Genomic DNA, 23,126 nt, shown 5'->3' with positions numbered 1-23,126 from the left:
GTCAAAGCCATTTAACATCATAATGCTTTTTCCTAAACAGAAATCTGTCCGTGCTATGTACGACTACTCTGCTGCTGATAATGATGAGGTCTCCTTCAAGGATGGTGATGTCATTGTGAATGTGCAGTCCATTGATGAGGGTTGGATGTATGGCACTGTGCAGCGTACTGGAAAGACTGGTATGCTGCCTGCCAACTACGTGGAAGCCGTCTAAATAAAACCACTCCCATATCAAACTCCCTGTGGAATGGAGGGGGTTTGATAACCACTGGGCTTAAGACATTCAGACTGAAAAAGGCTTGTTTTATGTGTACCTAATGTTAGTAAGCGTTTACCTACCATTTTGTTTGTCCTCAATGTAATACATGACATTTCATTTGTGCCCATGCCACAAAACCTCTTGTGGTTGTGGTATGAGAAATTGACAAAATTATACATACCTATTTAAGTTAAAAAAAAAAAACTGTATTTACCTTTTTTGTTCCAAGTCTAGTACAACAGTTAAGTAAAAGGAGCCCATTATTTTTGTATATTGTAATCACGCTACCTTCAAAAATCAACATATTTTTGAAAACTTTAAAGTTTCAAAATTGAAACTTTTGCACAAGAGATGGGCTCATAGTTTGCTTCCTACATGAAAAGGAAAACCTTCAGAGATTTATAGAAACTGAATGGACAGAAGCAAAAAGTTGCCAAATCAAGAAAACAAACATTTTAACTTGCAAATGTTGAGGAATCACCATCAATTCCTCTAAAGTGATAAAGTAAAAAAAAAAAAAAAAAACACGCCTCTCTCCCTCGTTGAAGGCTGGCCACTATTTGCATGCGTGTTTTGTTTGCTTGATTCTGTAGGTGTGGGGTTAGAGGAAGATGTATACCTTGAATCGCTAACTAATAAAGCATACCACGCTTCTGCAATAAACATGCCAACTGTCATTGTGGGGTCACAGGTTATTCTGTGAAATTATTGGTTAATGGTATCATGCATCCAAAATAAGGGGGTTGCCTTGCAAAAATATTAAATTTTTAGTTCACCCAAAAAAGAAAATTCTCTCATCAATTACTCACCCTCAGGCCATCCCAGAGGTGTATGAGTTTTTTCTCCTTCTGCAGAACACAAATGAAGATTTTTAGAAGAATATTTTAGCACTGTAGGTCCATACAATGCAAGTGAATGGGTGCCAAAAAGCACATAAAGGCAGCATAAAAGTAATCCATAAGACTCCAGTGGTTAAATCTATATCTTTGAAGTGATATAAGTGTGGGTTAGAAACAGATCAATATTTAAGTCGTATGCATAAAGAAGATATGAATATTGCTTCTGAAGACATGGACTGAACCACTTGAGTCATCACTTTTATACTGACTTGTGATTTTTGGAGCTTCAAAATTTTGGCACCCATTCACTTGCATTGTATGGACCTACAGAGCTGAAATATTCTTCTAAAAATCTTCATTTGTGTTGTGCTGAAGAAAGAAAATCCAGGATGGCATGAGGGTGAGTAAATTATGAGAATTTTCATTTTTGGATGAACTACTCCTTTAAGCAGGTTTGTGGTGCTAAAAAGTTTAGTGTCATTTGATTTTAAAAGTGGTACCATTAAAATAAATATTCTAATATTCTCTACCTGTATCATGTTCACAAAACAATTTGTACCTCAGTTTGCAAAAATAAGTGTTCACATTTATGGATCTTTTTATCCCAAAATGTTGCAGTGAAACCACCCTATGTCTTCTTAAGAGTATTTCAGTTCACACAATACTAAATGCAGTTTCAATGTCTAAAACCTCTCAACTCAGCTTCTGAAACATTTCGGATGCATTAGTACACCTAAATCTGTTTCCTTACCGGCAGCAAAAATGAGTGGATTAGATCATTTGTTTGGAATTGTCCCTGAAATTGTGGTTTGTAAAAAAAATATATATATTTTTTAATATTTTTGCAACAATTGTTTCCTTTCGATGACTGATGACAATTGTATTAATACTATAGCTTTATTCTTAAAAAAAAAAAAAAAAAAAAAGGTTTTCTTGGACTTCCCGGCACAATTTTAGTCTTAGAAATCACTCTATAAAATTCATCATGGTCTTGGTATTTGACACTTGCTTAAGTAGCAATGAAAATGGCTATTGGCCATTACAGTCTATACTCTGAGAGCATAATTAGCATTTTATCTTGTCTAAAATTCAACTAAAACTTAAGGAATGAGCAGTCCACAGTTAATCTTAAAGTTAAAAAATGAATTCTTGCATTCAGGAAAATGTCTCATGAAGGTGAAAATGTTCTCATGGCAAGCTATCGTCAAGATTATTTAACAGGCGTGACTGAAGCTGGGTCACAATGCTCCTCATCATTCCACTCAGATGCTCGTGCATCAGGCCCAACTGGTTCGGTGAATAGCGACTAAGTTCTTCTGAAGAAAGGCGTCCACCAAGGTCTACAACATCTATTAGCAAATCATTAGTTTTCCTCTCCTCAGCCATCTGTCCTAAATCTACTGCCTCTTCTGATGGGTTTTCATCTGCAAATAGGGGATAAAAAGAATGGGGTATGTAGCAGCAGTTTAGAGGTAGTACTCAATACTTTGATGAATACATAAAAAAAAAAAAAAAAATAGTACCTTGAGCCTCAGGCATTTCTCCTGGTGTTCGCTCCTCGTTGTTTTGAGAAAGCTCAATCTCTTCAGGCTCCGATGTCATTTTTTCCATTTCGTCAAAACTCTTCAGCTCATCAGAACGCCCTTTCCTCTGTATGGTCAAATGTGAGGTGTAAGAATGATCTTGCATGATAAGAAAAGACACAAAGATAAATAAGATGTACATTACCTGTTGTTCATGATAGGTTTTAAGTGCTTTCCTCACATTGGACAGCTTAGGTGAACGGATAGGAAGTGACTTTATTTCATTAGGGGTAAGGGCACTCAGGTCTCCAACTGTTTTTATGTTCCTGGCTCGAACAAGTTGACCAAAGCCACGAGGCCTAAACACACAGGAATAAACATTTGTATTGAAAAACCACAGCAATCTCAAAAAGAAACTTAAAAGATCTGTAATGGAATCTATTGATGAACAAACAAACAACTTGATCTGATCTGTTTGGGAGAATTAGAAATGTTATACATTTGAACTGCAACAGAGTGGTCGTTGAGCTAAATTATATCATATTATTGTGTAAACTTCTAGAATTTTTCACCTTGTGAACCCTGAATCTGTTAAATATCCGAGATTGAGGAATGAAGATTAGTAATCAAACCCAAACAGCTGTATTAAAGGACAATTGGATGAACTGACTCACCACATGTTAGAAGATATCTGTGGTAAAACAGCCTCTACAGGAGTGGAGCAGCCAACAAGTGCTGGAAAAACACAATCCTTGGCAATAGGCAGTGGTTCCTGGCTCATCTCTGAAATCTATTATCAAGAACAGAACAGAAACAAAAAAAGTTCAGATACCTGGATGGTTTAGCATTCAACAAAAAAAGATTCCATTAAAACATTTAGGATTTTGTGTGATTGTGTTTTAAAAATTACATTGTTTCATTTTAAAATCTTGTGCAACATTCATTCTTGGTACGAATATACCTCATGGCTTTTGATAGCTAAGCAAATGTAATGGCCAATTTAAGCCAGTTAGAGTTAAGATTTAGCAATCCAATCATTACTAGAAAAAACAAATACATACCAGGCATTTTTTAGAACTTTTATATCCAGGGCTACGGAGGTTACGTGGGCTTAGAGTTGAACCTTTCGTAGGTGTAGTGATGTACTGCAAATAAATTAGAAGACATTTAATAAAAAAGGTAATGAACAAAGTTGAAAATTCATGCAGGTTAATTTAAAATAATTTCTTCATCCATATATCATACCTTTGACTGTCCACTCAAGACTTTTGACCTAGGTGAGCTGGTGTGAATAACAGGACTACGTCGATCAATGTCATCAGCTAATTCTTGATGGTAAATTGGAGTTGCGAAGGACACTCGACGAGACTGCAAAACAAAGTTATAGAACTACTTATTGAAATCATCCATACTCAAAATGGTAAACTGAGGCACTTTTCCACCATCAAGCAGAATGATTCAGAGCAGTGAGGATTAAGCATTAGTAGCATTTCCACCCAAGCACGATTTGATTACAAACTGTAGATAACTGTGCTCAGGACGGATAACGGTGCTGGTGGAAGGCCTGTAGTGACATGGTAACTTACGATTGGTTAGTCCATTCTAACCCCGATTTCATTGCACTACAGTGGAAAAAGAAACTGCAACAGGAACCATTTGGGCTGATGGTGGAATAGCGCCTCTGGTTAAATATTAAAATTTACAAAATGTGTTGCCCAGTTTTCAGAAGAGAATGATTAATATCAAAACCTTAATTTCAAGGCTAAGTTTATATTCCATTTGTTCAAATGAAAATTGATCATTTAAAAAAAATAAAAAGATACTGTCAAATACCTTAAGAAGGGGAGAGGGAGTATCCTCATCACAAGCTCTCTTTTGTCCTTTCTTTAAAATGCTGGTAGATGGAGAGGCAGATGGTGACCATACACAAGTTCTACTTCTGCTCGGGCTCTGGCCAGGCTCCAGCTCAACACTGAAAGAGTCTAAAGGTTTAGGTTTGGGTGGAGAGTCTAAGCAGACTTTACTCTGTGGAGGCACAGATGACTCTTTGAGAGCATCAGAAGTTTCTTGTACACCAGCAAGAACATCCTGGGTGTCTTCTTTCTCAACAAGAGGAGCATCTTTGTCAAGTATCTGTGCTTCATTTGACTTTTCTGACAATATGAGCTCCTTACTTTCATCAGGAAACATGAGGTCTTTATTTTCATTCACTGCAAGCATAACTGCATCCTCAGGCTGGACATGGGCAGACTCTAGTTGCTCTTGGCATATAGGTGCATCTTCCACTGGATGACCTTTGCTTGGAGATGTGTCTTGAGGTGTTGAACTCTGGAGTAGTTCCTGACTTACTGATGCATTTTCTGAACTATCCTCTCCCTCTTGGTCCTTTTGACTGCCTCCACACCCTAAATCCTCCAATTCATTTGTCCTTACTTCCTGGACTTCAACAAGCTCTTTGTTTGAGTTATCCAATGGTTTTGATAATTCTTGGTTTGGTCCTTCCTCTGCTTCAGACAGCTGAGAAACAATAACACCAAGCTTTGTAATAGGACTTTCAGAAGACAAAACCTCAGATAGGACTTGATCAGGTAAGGCTGAAGATGACTGCATGTCAGCATCTGGTTTAACAACTGCTGTGCATTTGTTTCCATCTGATGCAGTTGTAGGACTGAATTGCTCCGATTGGGAAATCAGGGCGTTAGTATCAAGAGGAATCGGTTCATTGTTCAGATCCTGCGATTCCTTTGAGTCAATATCCTGTGAAAACAAGCCACGATTGCCAAAGCAGTTACAGTTTCTTGATCGTCTACGTCCACGGCCCCGCCCCCTGATATGTGGGCATTTATGCAAAACTTCGGTCTTCACCTTGAAATCATCAGTTACCAATGGGCTGTTCTGCGAAAACGATTTTGTTCCTTCACTCGCAGCCTTCTGACTTATAGACGTACAGACATTATCCTTTTTCTCAGCATCCCTTTCCATTCTTAATTCAGTGTCAGTTTGACTCTGTTCTTGTATCTCTATTACATTCTCAGTTGCAGGGACCTCTTCTTCGTCTTTTTGTTCAAGATCTTTGGTGTCACTGACTGAAATTTCCAAAGAAGGTTTAGGATCTGGCCCATCCTGTGACATAGAGGTCTCCACAGAATCTTCTGAGCGAGCATTAACATCCTCCTTATCCAGCACCATCTCAGGGTCTTTGAGTAACACCTCTGTGGTTTGAGGATGCCGTGGCCTCTTTTTCAGTCTTGGCCCATCTTCTCTGTTATCAGAGTTGTCAGACTTTATATTGTCAGTAGAGGCCAGCAAACCTTTAGACAATCTTCGAGTTCTGTATCTACTCTGTCCTTGAGAGGAAACTTCAGTAACCAATGGGCAGTTCTGTGAAGACGGCTTCATTTCTCCACCCTCAGCCTTCTGAATTATAGATGTACAGGTCACATCGTTTTCTTCTGCATCCCTTTCAATCCTTAGCTTGGTGTCAGTTTGACTCTGTTCTTGCATTACATTCTCAGTTGCAGGGACCTCTTCTTCGTCCTTTTGTTCAAGTTCTTTGGTGTCACTGAACGAAGTTTCCAAAGTAGGTTCAGGATCTGGCCCATCCTGTGACATAGAGGTCTCCATTGAAACTTCTGAGCGAGAATTAACATCCTCCTTATCCAGCACCATTTCAGGGTCTTTGAGTAACACCTCTGTGGGTTGAGGTTTCCGTGGTCTCTTTTTCGGCTTTGGCCCATCTTCTCTGCTATCAGAGTTCTCAGACACTGTATTGTCACTAGAGGCCAGCAAACCTTTAGACAATCTTCGAGTTCTATATCTACTACGTTCTTGAGAAGAATCTGGTGTCCCACTAAAGTCCTCAGTCTGTGAATGCTCGGCATTCATGGAAACAGTTGAAGTGACATCTCCACTAAAGTTTTTATCTTCCTCTGTGTTTTTACGTATTAAAGATCTGCTATGTACCACTGTTAGTGTTTGGGAGTCTGTCTCACTTAAATCTTGCCCTTTTTGTTCATCAGTTGCTGGCTTATCATTGGTCTTTGAAACAGTCATTTCCACCACTTCTGATGCAGCAGATCTCCTTGTTCTTCGTAGCCTGCCAATTTTCTGGCCATCAGCCTCTATCTCTGAAACAGGTGTATGTGTAAATGTCTTTTTTGAAGCGGAGGCAGCATTTTGAGAATTATTTTGGGATTTTTCATCTGGCTCTTTCTTGTCTTTAAATCCCTCAAGATTGGCATTGCTCTTTCTAGTCTTCCTCATAGGTCTACCTGCTGACAAACTCTCAGGCTCACTGAGAGGTGACAGTCTCTCTTTAGTTTGGCTATCAGATCGAGTTACAGGAGACCTCTTATGAGAGGACTCAGTTTCTGTTTTGCCACACATACCCATTTCCTGTGAAAGTGCCTGTGAAAACTCTGCGGAGGAAATCTGTGAATCAGTTTGGCCACGCTCTCCTTTCACTCCTTTATTCTTTAGCTGGTCATCTTCAGCTTTACCCTCATCAAGAATCTTACTTCTACTTCTTCCAGCCAAAGGGCTATTTGTTGATTTAATGGGAGCTAGTGTGGGCTTCTGAGCATTTTTCAGCTCAGCAACCTGATTTTTCTCTTGCAATTCGCTTTTCAGCTCCACTGGATCCTCACCTGGGCGAAGAGGTCTACTTCGACGTCTGCCTGACCTTCTTGGTTCTTGACTAGAGTTCAGATCAGTTGGAGGAGAACAGGGAAGAGTCTGTGAATCTTCTTCAGGAGAGGCTTTTTCAGATTCCATGGATCTTGTTTCACTGGCTTTGGCCACAGGAGGGTTCTTAATTTCCAACACTTCGTTCGATACCTGGGTCTGGGTATCTGGGACCAAATCATCCTCTTCTTCATCTGTGCCTTCACAAGGATGACTGCTCGTTGATTTAATCTCATCTTTTGCCTCCATGCTTTCTTCCTCATTTTGAGTGGAAAGCTCAGTGTTGCTAATCTTTTCAGATTTCTGAGAGTTATCTTGTATAATCTGAGGTTGTGACTCCAAAGAGGCATTAGGAGTGGACTGCAGTGCTTTTAAAGCATCCAGTCTATTGGATTTCCGAGTGAATGGGCCAGTAAATGTAACACCGGTGGGACTTGCCGGCTTCCCCTCAACATATTTTTCTAAAGTTATGAAAGACTGACGCCTGCTGTTGGGTTGAGGTGGTGTACCTGTTATCATATCTGATGAACTTGAAACATTAGGGCTGGTCTCCTCTAACCCACTTTTCTCATGACCACTCACATCATTCATTGAGACATTACTAGATGGTGATTGTATCTTCTCTGAAGTTTGGTTTTTATTTAGCGCAGCTTTCTCTGGAATTTCTATGTCTGATCCGGTGCCATCTTGGGTTAATTTAACATCTGTGGTTGGATCCTCAATTGTGGCAACCTCCTTGGGGAGACAGCATTAGAAGCAATTAATGCAGTTAATAAAGCATGCATACAGCTCCTCCAATGATCATTTCAACAGTGCGTGAAGTTAGTTTTTTACCTTCAACTGAACCTTATCCTCTTCCTTAAGTTGATCTATTTGAACAGTTGTCAATTTTTCCCTAAAAAAAAGAATTGAACGTTGAAGAGCAAAGAAATACATGTAAAAAATGATTGACTAAAGGAATAAAGCCATGAGCCATCAATACGTACATGGATTCCTCCTGACTTTGAGAGTATTGTGTAAAGACTATGGTGTCCAGGGAGGCATCCAGATTATTGTACAGAGCAGGAATGTCAACCCTTACGAAAACAAAATCGAAAGTAGAATTAAACCTTCTAAAATCCATGGTTTCTCAAAATTTGGGGGTATTTTATTAATCAGACTTACCTTTTAGTCCTTTTGACCTCTTTCTGGTGCTCGGTCAGCACTCTCTCCTTTGTCTCGGGTGGAATAAAAACAAAATCCACTGATGCCGCCTCCTCAATAGCTTCACACCTCAAGGGCTTGGGGGATCCAAAATCCAGCTTCACCTAGAGAGGTGATAGACGAATTGCTCAAGATTTTAAGCTCCACCGTTAAAATTAAAGTACTGATCCTGATTTATAGTTAAAGATACTTACAGACACTGGCTTTGTTACAGCTACAGAACTTCTTCCTTTCAGGTCTTCTGCCCTAGCCAGAAGAGAATCCCTCATTCCCACAGAGGTCACCTTTATGCCACTGAGCTGAGGGTCCAGCTGTGAACTCTCACTCTGACCAGAGTACATATCTTTTTAGTAAGTGCGTAGAAACAAAGGCAACAGAAAAACAACAGAATACTATTAAGAACATACTGAATGTACCGAATATGGTCCACTGCAATCATCTGGGGCATCAACAGCTTCAAATCCAGGTAAGATCAATGGAGTCTTCTGCTTAGCCTGACTTAAAACAGCCCTGGGAAGAAAGAAAAATTTTAACTCCTTTCTCTCATAAAATGACCATACCAAAATACAAAAATTATATTCTCATTGATGTAGACTAAAAGAGAGAAGACTAAAAAGTTCTCTCTACATTTTAAGCCATGCCCTCACTACACAATATTTGGTCCGATTTTGCTGTTGCAGACACAGGTGTTGTGATATTTAGATTTTGATATCACCACAATCTTGTAGTGCGAGCGATGCAGCAACAACAGCATACTTTGATCATAAGTTTTTTATTGTAATTAACTAACAAGAATGATTTAACACAAAAATGGTCTGAGCATTATACTTCACATTTTGCTAGGTTTTATTTACCTACAACTTTATTTCCAAAACATACACAGACAGCCTGCCCATGTCATTATTATTTCTGCCATATTTTCTTTTTCTGTCTTCTCTTTTGTTTGTTTAGACAAAATCAGTACAAAGACAACTTTTGGACAACGTTTTGGAAAAATCCTGTGATCAATTTCTCGCATGAACTTGTGAGAAAACTGGGGTTTTTTTTTCTGCTGTTGGATGGGGATGCCTTTTTTCCCCAAAGATCTTGTAATTTGTGCACCTCGTCTGGGATCTGTTGTGTAGTATGTGCGCTAATACAACAAGACGACGACAAAAGACAAGAAAATTTGTGTAATGTGAGTGGTTCAGTGATTAAGGTCTGATAGTCATGTAGTGAGAGCGCGGCTTTGAGCAAAAATCCAAACACTGCCTTAAAAATATACCTGAGAGCCTCGGGATAAGTCAGGGTGAGCGCATTTCCAAAAGTGGCATTCCAGAAATGAGTGACCACAGTGCGAATTTGCTTGCTTTTGTGTGGAAAAAGCACACAAAGCAAGGGCGACAACACAGCAAGCAGCTCATCATTGTGGAGAGTTGAGTGCATCTGCAGACAGCCAAGCAAGTCTGCGGCCAGTTTATCTAACTACAGAATAAATTGAATAAAATCTGTCAAACAATTTCTACTTATGAGTGTGTAGACAGAAATTATAATGTGTTTCCATTCCAAATTAACATCAGAGTACATTCTTACCTTGGGTCCTGGTGCAGCACTGTGCTTTGACTCTTCATCAAAACTTTTATTTAAAAGACATGCAGTGTTAGACAAGGATCAAAATAGATGTTTAATATATGAAGGATGAGAAAGTTCTACACACCTTGAGAATTGTTTAAAAAATTGTGCGAGTGGTTTGGAGATGGTTGAGAGCACCTCTTGTATGAATGTGGGCAGTGTGATGTTGGTGAAAATAATCGACAAAATGGTGATTATTGTCAAGCCAAGCCCATCAGTGGGCTCTGCAGATGCTTCTGAGGGGTCTAAAGCAAGAAATGCTTCTAGAGTTTTCATCAGGAGAGAATGGAAGGTCGAGAAATTCCCTAGGGCTTTGCTTCTCTTCCGTACCCAACTCAAGGGTGTACGAGGAGCTATGGATTAAATGAATACATGGTGACAGTGCAATTATACAACTTCTGCAGTCTTTGCCAACTGGAAACTGACACAAAAGCCTTACATTTCATCTTCTGCTGGAACTGTGGGGTGTAAGGAGAGAAGTCCATACTCTCTATGATGATCAGCAAGATATTTGCTATTGCATCTAGCATAGACAGACTCTGAAACAAAACACAAAAGGATGTGACAAACATAAAACCCCCAATTATGTGCATAAGTTCATAAATACTCAAATTCAGTTAAAACTTCCATACTTTCAGAGCATCACCATCAAGAGAGGCAGAGATCTTGGCACACAGCTCTTCACAGCACACATTCTCCTCTGCTGTGGCTACCAAAGCCGAGCAGCGGGCAAAAGCCTTATAAAGCTTGGACCACATATTGATCATGGTTTTCTGGGTTGTCTAAGGAAATTAAGTTAAACAACAATATACATGTAATAAAATATTTGCATAATACAGGATACATAATCCACAAAAAAGCTAAAATAGAAACTTACTTGGGGTAGGGCTGAACTTGGCATCAGGTGAATGATTGGGAACATCAAGGCACTGTGAATGGCACTGAAATTATGCTCCAAAGAATCTCCTTGATTCACTTCATTTGTCTGTGTTGGAATGATCATTTATCAGTATGCAATAAAATACAAGTTCTGTACTATAGAAAGTACTGAGACAGAGGAGGATTTGAGTTTGGTACCTGAGTGATGGTGTCAGTCAGAGGGGTAACCACCATACTCCACATTCTACAGAGCTGCTGCTTGTTCTTAACAGCCTCCACACTCCCACTAACTGCTCTTAAAACAGCTTCTCCAAAAGCCAGGGGGGATGTATGTCCACAGAACCCACAACTTACAAGGGCTTCAAGGCTTGAGAAAAATCTAGATTTAAAATAATAACACAAAGTTGCTCCTCTATCTAACCATTTTCATTAAACTGAAAAATAAAATAAAAAATAAATTAAGCCACAAGATTTGATGCATAATTTATGTACATAGCACAAATTGTACAGGACAGGTTACATTCAGACTTAGGGTAAGGGTTTGTTCAAATTGAGCAATATGACATTTAAAAGGTAGACAAGAGTACTAAATCAAAAATCTCCACTGAAATAAGTTTCAGTTTTAGATAGTACATAATGTAAAATGCCTTCGTGAACAGTCTTTATGCTCACCTCTCATCTTCAAGAAATGATGAGAGCTGGCTAATGTTGTAGAAAAGCAGTATTAGGAAAAGTGCTGGTGTACCCTGGAAAAAATGTGGAAAAGTCTTATTTAAACATTCAAGATACAAAAGCATTCTTAAATGAAAAGGATTAAGAATACTACATCAACATCAGTGAAAACAGACACTTGTAAACCAGATTTCCAAGGCTGCTGATACTAGGCCTTTAACTTGAGCTTGCAGTTGTGATACAGTATAAACCAAAATCTCTAGTGATTGAGTTTACCATAAGAGGTAAATACAGCACTTACATTCAACACATCCATGTTTGCCACTTGATAGGCTGCGGAACCAAGCACCTTCTGAGGTATTCCTCTAACTGTGACTTCCAACAAAAGCTGCAGCAAATGAGCATGAGCAAAGAAAATGTGTCCAACAGCAGGTACAATAAGACAACCAACACTGCATTTTTTCCCAATTGAAATTCCTAATCATTAGAAAAATTGCCAAACACAAAGGTAGCCAAAAAGACATGTATTACTTTTCCATCACTAAATTTGTTTTGGATTGAATATTTTATTAAATTTACAAGCCTGACCTAAGCTGGGTTAGGTAACACTGTTTTACCATCTAAACCACTAAGAGTCACTGAGCAAGGTAACTGTCACCATGAAATGCTGTCTTACCAACGCACGCTCAGGAGGCTGCACATCTGAGGAGAGGATGGACTGTAGGGCCTTTAGGAGAAAGGTGAGGACCTCTGAACCCTGCCGCTCCTTCTTATTACCTGTCACAGATGTGGTGAGCTTTCTGAATTACTATGAATCAGCATCCAAAGCACAAGTTGTGTGCGCAAATCATCCTTCACATTCATAGTGATAAACTGTCCACCACCTACCAGCTTCTATTGTTGCGCTGACAAAACCAATCAAGTTGCTCCAAATGAGATTATAAAGTGCGTCTGTAGAGACAAGAATACACTCCTATCAGGTTATGATGATCATGGACAAAAGTAAAGTGTGGAAACAAGCACTGCCTATATGATTCCCTTTCTGGCGGATCTTCAAAGCAACAAGTTTCAGTATCTGGTTCCTTTAGAACCATTTGTGAAAGTAAAGGTTTGAAAATACAGACCTCTGTGACCAAGTACAACAAAAACCAAGACAAACACTGAGTTGGTATCGTGATTCTTGACCCCCTATATGTAGATGACAAGTACGGTGAATACCTGAAGCATGTTTTCCCACAGCGATGAAGCCATCTCTGACTGCAGAGATGAGGGTCGAGGCATGTCTGCTGAAGGTTGAGGGGCTGGTAAGGAGTGGGTGAGTCAGCGGCTCTGGAAACGAAAATTAAATACTGATATTTGCTAGTATTAGAACGTAGATTCCATGATGCCATTCGGTTATTGTGATTCCATCAATGTAAACATTTAAATAGTGAGATCACCCAACACATCAATCATAGTTCCATCACCAATTATAAGTAGGGATGACTTAAAAAGCCATGGGAACTTTTTAATAGTTTAAAAATTAAAGATAGGATAAAATGTACAAAGCTTGCTCATGACTAAGCATATGTTTACCCAGGCTGAGCTGAAGATTTTCTTTAGCAGCAGTGCTCGTGACCTCTGGACCCAAGAGCCACTGCAGAAGCATCTCTAGTCCTAGCAGCTGAATGGAGCGGTAGGACTGAGCTACCTGCATACTACTGTTCAGATTCATATGAGGAGCAGCATTCAGACTGCTACAAGATGGAATGCCTGGAGAGCAGAAAGTCAACTATCAGACAACTGTACTGCTGTCAGGGTTTGAAGACAAATCAAGTAGTATAAAGTAACTTTTTAAAGTAATACCATAGCTGTAATGTCATTGCATTCCCTTTATGTGTTGGAATAATGCAAAAGGCACAATCAGAGAGGAAATTAGCTGTACCTGATTTAGGGGTGTTAGGTGTACCATTGCTTGAGTTAGGGGTTCGAGCAGGTGTAGCTGGGGACTGCAGTGGAGAATCAGGAGGAAGTGTGCTGTGCAGCAGTGGTATGCCAACCTTCGAGAGGGCATGATGGATAAAATGGAGAGAGAAATATGTTGCTCTTTAGTACCAAAAGGGACCATGGCCGTTCAAGGCGTCTTTGTTTCAACTGTCCCTGTCTGCCAGAACCATCTATCTGAGCACAGTGAATTTTACCTGCTCAAAGTTAGCAGCCAGGTTGGGCCCAAGCTTGACCGTGAGATACCACCACACCTCCAGCTTAGTGAGCAGTAGAGCTTCAGTCCTGACGTGGATGGAGCTGAGGGGCTGCATGAGAAGCTTCAGCCGTTTGCTGCTACACAGGATATCTGCTCAAGAAAAAAAAACAAAAAAAAAACAAGTTTACAGTTTATTAGTGAGCATGTTCACAGGCACAAATCTCACACCGATTTAGCTTAAGCTGACAACCTGTAAGGTCATGCAAACGAAAAGTATTTCCTTCATTGAGATGATGTCAAATGCAAAAAACAATCGGCTCTCCAAGTAAACACCTTTACTGGCGTTCTTACCGGCTTATTTAATATGCACATGCCTATTTGCGTTTTGATGTCAAAAGCAGACAATATCCCTATGATTTCAAATCTCATGTAAAAGCAACTCTCTTGCGTTGTCATATTTGTCAAATAAGTAGATTTTTGGTAGCTAAGAGCATAACGCTGTGCATGTAAACACTTTTAATGATGGTTATAGGAAAGGTAGCATCCAGTCAAGTTAATGGATAAGCATTTTTGTTTATAGAGATTGCGGAGTCAGATTTCCATTTGTGTGTCAGTTACCAATCAAATAATATAATGTCATTATCCAATTACACTTATTAGCATACAAATGTCTCCAATAGGATGAAAATTCAGATTTCAAATTATACTCTACAAGCACTGATGTTGAGCAATTTCTAGCTGATTAAATATTTCAGTGCAGAGGAAAAACTAGAATAAATGCATATTCACTTCAGACATTTCAATGGCTTTCCCAGACTAGGAAATCACAATTTAAAATTCTGCATGACTAAAGGAACCATGCAGCATGGTTTTGCAAGGGAAAGAAACAAGATCCTAGTCATGAACTGTTGTGTCACTGTGCTGGTCCAAAGAAGGAATACACAACCATCAATTTGTCCAAGGTACAAGGGAAACAAAAACACACAAATTAACTTGCCTGGATTAAGGGCAAAGTTGTCAATGAGGCTTTTCCAAGCAATGAAGGCAATCTTCTTAATATTGGGCGAGGAGCTGCGGAAACCTAACTCCTCTAAATATAGCAAGGAGTTAATGAAAGCACCGCCTTTGTGGAGCAACTGAAAAGAAACAGAAAAACATACTCTTACATACACTGTCAATAAAACAGCAAGGTTCTATTAAACAAGTGTTTTCCATCTTACCTTCCCCAGAAGCCTCACAAATAAGGGCCAGAGTTTCAGCATATTTGTCTCATTTTTCGAAGCGAACAGCTTCTGCATTTCAGGGATGAGAGTCTAAAAGGTGGCAGAGCAGTGGAGAGCAATTATGGTCATTTCCATTGCATATTCATACATATGCTGCATAAAAACAAATGAAAGCTAAAACTTACAGAGGACATCATTGGCTCTACAATGGCTGCAACCTCCTGCTGTTTCTCCAGAAGAAGAGGCATGCCCAGCTCCAGGGCTGCTGCCGCACGCAAGCGCACCTTATTGGCCGAGTGAACCACCAGAGGAACAACCAGCTTGGCCCAGCACACGGCTCCAGCAGCCATCTGAGGGGGAGCCTGCTCCAGCAATCTGAAGTTTATCACAAAATCAGCATCAATAAATTGCTTTTCCTACAGTTCCTTCACAGTATGAAGAGATTGTAAGCCTGCATTGATTACAGAAGTACCAAAAGAGAAATATATGGGAAACCTTATAATAACATTGAGTGACTCATGATCAATGAGGATGGACTGAACTTCTCTGGTCTGCATGGCCTCCAGGCTCTTGAGAATCTCTGGGGCCTGAAAGGTAGAAAGAAAAATTTTTAAACCACAAAAGAACCCAATTTAATCAAACGTAAAAAAAACAAAAAGGAAGAAAGATTGGATCAGATCATGCACACCAAACAAATACCTTTTTGGCCACCACCTCTGGAGGGAAATTCTGTTTTGAAATAACCCATAATGCTCGAGTGCACGTAAATTTTTCTTTGGATTGTACCACAACATTACAGAGCGTAGAAAGGATCTCTTCTGAATCATTTGCTGCAGCAAAAGAGAGAGAGAGAAAAAAAAGAAAATAGATTATGTAAACTACTTATTACAATTAATAATAAATGTACAGTTTAAGACAGAAGTTTACATAGACCTTAGCCAAATACATATAAACTCAGTTTTTCACAATTCCTGACATTTAATCATAGAAAACATTCCCCTGTCTTAGGTCATTTAGGATCACTACTTTATTTTAAGAATGTGTGGGGCCCTGGGTAGCTCAGTGGTAAAAGATGCTGGCTACCACCCCTGGAGTTCGCTAGTTCAAATCCCAGGGCGTGCTGAGTGACTCCAGCCTAAGCAACCAAATTGGCCCGGTTGCTAGGGAGGGTAGAGTCACATGGGGTAACCTCCTCGTGGTTGCTATAATGTGGAGCACATGGTGAGTTGAGCGTGGATGCCACGGTGGATGGCGTGAAGCCTCCACACACGCTATGTCTCCATAGCAACGCACTCAACAAGCAACATAAGATGTGCGGGTTGACAGTCTCAGACACGGAGGCAGCTGGGATTCATCCTCCGCCACCCAGATTGAGGCAAATCACTATGCGACCACAAGGACTTAAAAGCACATTGGGAATTGGGCATTTCAAATTGGGTGAAAAAAAAAAAAGAAAGTGAAATGTCAGAATAATAGTAGAGAGAATAATTTATTTCAGCTTTTATTTCTTTCATCACATTCCCAGTGGGTCAGAAGTTTACTTACACTTTGTTAGTATTTGGTAGCATTGCTTTTAAATTGTTTAACTTGGGTCAAACATTTTGGGTAGCCTCCCACAAGCTTCTCACAATAAGTTGCTGGAATTTTGGCCCATTACTCCAGACAGAACTGGTGTAACTGAGTCAGGTTTGTAGGCCTCCTTGCTCGCACACACCTTTTCAGTTCTGGCCACAAATTTTCTATCGGATTGAGGTCAGGGCTTTGTGATGCCCACTCCAATCCCACGACTTTGTTGTCCTTAAACCATTTGCAACAATTTTGAAGGTATGCTTGAGGTCATTGTCCATTTGGAAGACCCATTTGCAACCGAGCTTTAACTTCCTGGCTGATGTCTTGAGATGTTGCTTCAATACATCCACATAATTGTCCTTCCTCATGATGCCATCTATTTTGTGAAGTGTGCCAATCCCTCCTGCAGCAAAGCACCCACACAACATGATGCTGCCGCCCCCATGCTTCACGGTTGGGATGGTGTTCTTCGGCTTGCAAGCCTCACCCTTTTTCCTCCAAACATAACGGTGGTCATTATGGCCAAACAGTCCAATTCAGTACACCTCGTATCAGAAGCTAATTGCCTAAAGGCTTCACATCATTTTCTGGAATTTCCCAAGCTGCTTAAAGGCACAGTTTTCTCAGTTAATGTAAACTTCTGACCCACTGAAATTGTGATACAGTCAATTAAAAGTGAAACAATCTGTCTGTAAACAATTGCTGGAAAAATTACTCGTGTCATGCACAAAGTAGATGTCCTAAACGACTTGCCAAAACTATAGTCTGCTATATGAAATCTTTAGAGTGGTTAAATTAGTTTTAATGACTTCAACCTAAGTGTATGTAAACTTCTGACTTCAACAGTACATGACTTCAAAATTATTATAAACATTTCTTTGTGTACCTGGGATAACTGAAACAATGTGTGAGTGAAAGACACAGAAGCCCAGAGCCTGCAGTGCAGCTTGACACAGCTCTTCATTCTCACTGGAGATGTGAACCTGAAATAAAAAAATAATAATTTAATATCTGCAGGGCTAATACACACAGCAAACCCAAGCTTTTCTATGCAATGCACAATAGTCTTCTCAAAAGCGTAACTATTGGTTATTTTTGGCTATGCAAATTATTTTATAAACACAAATAAAGTGACAGTGAACAAGCCTTTTAGTTTATAGAGTAACCATTCTTACCAGAAGGACTTTACAGAGACGTGCAAAATGCTTTACAACTACAGGCAGAAACTGTCGTCCTTCCTCTCCATTGAGACGGCTGGGAGAATGAAAAAGAGGAACTTTTAAAGAAATACCTTTGAATTGCCCTTTATATGTGGATGAAGAATCGTTCAACTGTGTTATAAAAGTGTGTATTACCAAAATGTAAAAGCAAAATAGAGCTTATTTGGATGCTGATAAGGGTCATTCCATCCATACATTTGACTGCATTCTGCCAGACAAAAACAGTCACCAAACCGTAGGTACACACTTACTTTGCTATGGTGATGTAGGCATCTGTCTGCTCAGACAGCCCAGCTGAAGCATCTTCCAGACACTCCAGAAGAGGAAGGAGGCAGGCACTGGATAAAGGCACTGCTGCCATCATCCTCACAACCTGCAGGACATGCATGCTCATTAACGACCGCATATAGTGTTGATTACAAATAATACAGGATAATAATGCTGTATTATTATGATTACACTAAACAGTTTTCATTTTTGGAAGTACAAAATTAATCCTGTGTTGGGAGTAGTGCAACAGACATTATTGTGACTAACAGTCGTCTATGGAAAGTTAAACTGATCCACGAATAAGCATGTGTGAACTATATCGATTTTATATTGGTAGTAAACGTGAGGTAGAGTAAGTCGATGTAAGAACATTGCGTTCTCTCGCTTCACAGAAGGAAGCATTTGAGATCTCTATTGCACGATGTTTTCAATGTGATGTTTAATGGCTAGCCAGGTGCACGAGAGGCTAAAGATAATACATCATCCATTAAACTCAAGAAATTGTTGTATATAGGTTAACATCATATATTATTTTTTTTCCACGGCTGTGGACCCGACATACTTAGCTACTATAGCATCAGCTTACTGATTGCGTTGTATAGCTGTTGTATAAACATGTTCGTTGTGTGTAGTACAGCTGAAATTGTGGCCAATTTGCAACAACAAATGTACATAGAAATGTAAAGCTGCAGTAAACTTCATGTATATTTTGAGTTTTAATCAATTTAATCCAAAAGATCCTTCCCCTACAAAGACTCCAGAGTTAGCGAGCTAGTTGCCCTCCTCATGTTACCACCCAACCCCCTTAACACTCAACAACAGGCATTACATCCCTCACCTCACGGCAGCTGATGAAGGCGATATCATCGACTCAAGCTCTATATTAGAGGAATTGGAGGACTTATTTCAATGTTCAAAGACGATAAAGGGTTTGCTGTATCTGTCCACTCCTCACTCCCCGCTAAAATGCTGGCGCCAAACACGACGTGCTGCTAACGTCACCTTCAACCCCACGTAATCTCCGCCTACTTATAAATTATTCATTAAGTGAAAATGGCAAAAACGCCACAGCTGGAATGAAGAGTGAATAAAAAAGACACTTTGCTTTGTTTGTATGTGTACAATATTTAATGTTTGACTTAATATTTACACATCGTTCACCTATCACTACAATCTGCAAAGAAAATACTCCTGTGTCCACATCTGAGCAACACTTCATGGCCAGAAGTATGCCGACACCCAAACCCCACACCCATATGCAGTGCTGCTGGGTAGTAACAGATTACATGTAATCTATATTACGTAATCATATTACAAATATGAAGTGCTTGCATTTATATTAAAGGTGCAATATTTAATATATTTACTGTATTAAAGCATAAAATTATCATATGTTATCAGAGATTTAGGAAACATGCTAAGTTGAAATACTGGCTTCTCCAGTATATTCTACTTTGAAAAGTCCATTCTGGCAGGAATTTCTGTTTGTGTTTTGGCCTGTGTGATCCCGCCCACTGCCCATTTCCCAATAGTATTTCGACACCCCGGGTTGCCAGATTTGAAACAAGTTAGGGGTCAACTTCAGCCATGGAAGCCAGCAATACATCTAGCTAACATTGACAGTTATAAAAAAAAAAAATGGTTTATAATTTGCAAACAATAAAAACATTGCAAACCTATACATTAGCTCAGGGGTCGGGAACCTTTTTTCACTGAGGAGCCAATTTTTAAATTTTTGGTTGATGCATTTAAAAAAAAAAAAAATAAAATAAAAAAAAAAAAAAGCCATAGCACAAACTAATAATTTACTATTTTCAAAAAACAAAGTTTTTCAATAAAATAAAATGTTCATTATGCCCATAGACTACTCAAAAACACAAAAAGAAAACAAATATGCAACAATTAATAGATAGCAAGTTGTTGTATGGAACTGAGTACACGTGTCTTTGTGAGTCTCCATAAAATCACTTCATTTTACAATTGTTCATGAAATATTTCTCTTCCCTTTGGGCTGGGCGATATGTAAAAAAATATTTGGTCAATGACCAGTGCAACAGTGCCCACGCCAGCGGTCTTCAAGTGTGATCTTCTATTATAAGGAGATGGTGGACACAAATTCTTTTGGAGAACTTTGGAATTATCTCTGAAAAGTATCTCCCTATTTTCCACAATATAAGTAAGAACCCATGCACACCAAAACAAACTCTTCAAGGTGCCGAGTCAAAAAAGAAAAATATTTAATATTATATAAAATGTTGGAGCAGTGAGCAAGTGTGCAAGTATTTTCTATTTTTGATCTCCCTATTTTCCTCCAGACCACACTAGCCACCCCCTGAATGACAATTCTAAATCAACCAAAAATGTATGTTACAAGACAGAAGCCTTTGTTCAGGAGTCACTTCCAAGAGGAGAACAAGGCACTCTCAGCAGCAATGAGGTACAGTATTTTTCAAATATAGACATATACATATACTGTATGTATGGATATATATCACACACATGCACATATACTGTATATACTGTACATGTAGGTGTTGTTGCAAATATTAAAACCAAAAAATTTATTATTCATTACTCTTCTCTACTGAAGGAGCTTCCAATAATTAAAGACCTCAAAACAGTTGTGAAATGGCTGCATGGGAATAAACAGCAGTTCAGGGGTACAGGTGAAAAGCCTTGTTTCCTACAGTTGGAAAAAGAGGACAAGGAAAGGGCCATCTGCAATCTTTTTGAAGAACCAGAACTTTCCAGAGAGACCTTCACATTTCAGTTTCTTTTTAGGGATGGCATGGAGATATGTTTCCTGTAATTACATGATAAGAGAGGCCTAAAATTCAGTTGTTCTTTTGATGAGTTTTAAGTTGTCTATTTATTGTATAAAATATAAAGTGTTTCTGTTAAAATGTTGCTGTTGTTTACAAGTTGTTTAAATTATTAATTTAGTTCTATTTTATCAATATTAACATTTCTTATTAGTTTTCTAATTGTTCACTGTACATTTTTGCTAGGCTTGAAAATGAATTTTTATTTTTAATTTGATATGATTAAATATTTAAGATATTAAATGCCCATGTTTTTATCTTTTAAGTGCTATTTGTAACATCATGATCATGAAGGAAATCATATTATCTCATATAAAATAGTCAAATGGGTAACACTTTAAAATAAGGTTCCATTTGTTAACATTAGTTTACTAAATGTGTTAACATGAATAACAATGAGCAATACATTTTTAGCATTTATTAATCTTGTTTAAAATTAAAATTAAAGTTGTATATGTTAACCTACTGCATTAACTAATGTAAACAAATGGAACCTTACTGAAAAGTGTTACCATTAAATGTTTAAGATAGTCATCAAATGGAAATCGATGTGAAAACTTTTCAAAACTGTAGGTGGCGCAAGCATCGGCCCGGAAACTGCTGTGGCTCCATTAGCTCCACCCTAACCTTCGGCCTGAGACTGCTGACCCGAAACTGCTGTGACGTATGCCTCTGCTCTGCATATAGATATATCTTTAAGTTAGTTTTATTTTAGCCAACTGCTTTTTTACTTGTCTTCAAAATCAGGGCTGCCAACTCAGACTCTGTCTCACGCTCTCACTCTACCCAAGTAAATCTCATGCCAAATAACAAGAAAACGTAATTCAATATAAAATAAATAAAACATAGCAACAAATCTTCTATTTGGATTTTTCATCAGCACAAGACTTGAATTTTCAGGCCGCCAAAGGAAATTTCCCACTGCAACGCACATCAGCGTGCCCAAGAGACAGGATAACGTCTCCAGTTACACATGTAACTTTGGTTCTCTGATATGAAGGGAACGAGACATTGCTGTAAGCACTATGGGGAAGCCCTTCTAGACAACCTTGTTGAAACCCTTATTCAATCACTCCAATTTTCTGATTGGCAATGGTGTCTGAGCCCTGCTCCTTTAGGCGCGCAGTTGGCCTACATAAGTGGGCGCTCAGTCACCATTTCTTCTGAATTTTCTGACTGAGGGACAAGAGTGAGTCACTCATATTATGAAACTCTTAAGTAGTAGTGCGGCCAGCTTTGGCAATGTCTCGTTCCCTTCATCTCAGGGAACCGAGGTTACATGTGTAACCGGAGACGTTCCCTATTGATTCAGTTCACTCGACATTGCCATAAGCACTATGGGGAATGATATCCCATCACGCCACACTACGTGACATTACACTCCCAGAGTTATAACACTAAACAGAGATATTCATAAGGAGTCACAGGCCACAGGCTGATCACAGCCGCTCTTGAAGGAATGTCAAAATCATAGCAATGGGGCAATTCACTGGGTCTTTACCACGTGAATAGCACCAATTTGCAAACACACACCATTTAAGTGCATAGAGGCGTCTTGTGGCTTGTGCTCTAGCCTGTAAAATGGTGTTCGACACCGACTGAGCGAATTCTGGCTCATCCCCTGTGCTCCGTTCAGAGGCCACACGTGTAGGCTCCACAGCTCTGGCTGGCAATGCCAAATTGTGCCTTGTGCTTGAGAGAGAATGTCTCTCCTCAGCGGTATTTCCCATGGAGGGCCGTCCAGTATTTCTATCATCTCCAGAAACCAGGACTGATTGGGCCATTTCGGTGCAATTAACAGAACAGAACCTGAGGCACTAGGCACGATGTGGAATGTGTCACTTGAGCCAGTACTGGAGAGGTCTCTTGTGTAACAGACCTAACGGTATGATGCCAGATGCTGCCACCATAAAAGCAGCATTCTTTGAAATGACTTCAATGGCAATGTTTTCTCCAGTTTGAACTGAGACAGACACTGAAAAATGGTCTGGACGAGCTCATTCGTGAGGTGCGTGCCCATGCTCACTGAGTCAAGACGAACTCCTAAAAATGAGATTTGCTGGATGGGGAAAAGTGTGTTTTTCCTCCAGTTGACATTCAAACCCAGATTTTTCAGATGGCAAAGCAGCAAGTCTCTGTGTTCGCTCAGTAGTGCCTCTGATTGGGCAAGT

The 23,126-nt window shown here is 39.4% G+C and overlaps 2 protein-coding genes across 9 annotated transcripts in view; one reads left to right on the top strand and one right to left on the bottom strand.

Annotated features, from left to right (window-relative positions):
* neb (nebulin) overlaps positions 1-922 on the top strand; it is an 81,639-nt gene extending 80,717 nt beyond the window's left edge. For all 6 annotated transcript variants that reach the window (XM_051708657.1, XM_051708656.1, XM_051708654.1 and 3 more), the window contains one exon: positions 41-922. In XM_051708657.1, the coding sequence (XP_051564617.1) occupies positions 41-214 (174 nt within the window). In that variant the 3' untranslated portion in view covers positions 215-922. The remainder of the gene's footprint in view (positions 1-40) is intronic.
* Positions 762-19,118, bottom strand: LOC127447101 (telomere-associated protein RIF1-like). Of its 3 annotated transcripts, none has more exons than XM_051708658.1 (36): positions 18,972-19,118; positions 18,115-18,236; positions 17,819-17,897; positions 17,530-17,626; positions 15,774-15,904; positions 15,570-15,661; positions 15,260-15,449; positions 15,072-15,164; positions 14,849-14,987; positions 13,850-14,001; positions 13,594-13,708; positions 13,245-13,421; positions 12,888-12,998; positions 12,558-12,620; positions 12,346-12,446; positions 11,971-12,057; positions 11,670-11,743; positions 11,196-11,376; positions 10,996-11,103; positions 10,751-10,900; positions 10,558-10,657; positions 10,204-10,471; positions 10,080-10,122; positions 9,772-9,971; positions 8,915-9,017; positions 8,702-8,833; positions 8,469-8,611; positions 8,291-8,380; positions 8,139-8,199; positions 4,455-8,039; positions 3,867-3,989; positions 3,683-3,766; positions 3,296-3,411; positions 2,827-2,980; positions 2,622-2,748; positions 762-2,522 (listed from the first exon to the last, which is right to left on the bottom strand). In XM_051708658.1, exons 2-36 carry the CDS (start codon positions 18,225-18,227, stop codon positions 2,287-2,289), a joined length of 7,818 nt encoding a protein of 2,605 aa, XP_051564618.1. In that variant the 5' UTR covers positions 18,228-18,236; positions 18,972-19,118; the 3' UTR covers positions 762-2,286. The 3 variants fall into 3 exon arrangements, with proteins under 3 accessions (XP_051564618.1, XP_051564619.1, XP_051564621.1); XM_051708659.1 differs by having other exon boundaries at positions 4,455-8,036; XM_051708661.1 differs by having other exon boundaries at positions 8,924-9,017.
* Between the last annotated feature and the right edge of the window lie 4,008 nt (positions 19,119-23,126).

The sequence above is a fragment of the Myxocyprinus asiaticus genome, chromosome 10 (genome assembly GCF_019703515.2).
Source record: "Myxocyprinus asiaticus isolate MX2 ecotype Aquarium Trade chromosome 10, UBuf_Myxa_2, whole genome shotgun sequence".
Taxonomy (NCBI): Eukaryota; Metazoa; Chordata; class Actinopteri; order Cypriniformes; family Catostomidae; genus Myxocyprinus; species Myxocyprinus asiaticus.
The sequence above is the reverse complement of the archived record's forward strand: the minus strand, read 5'-3'. Positions and strand labels throughout refer to the sequence as shown.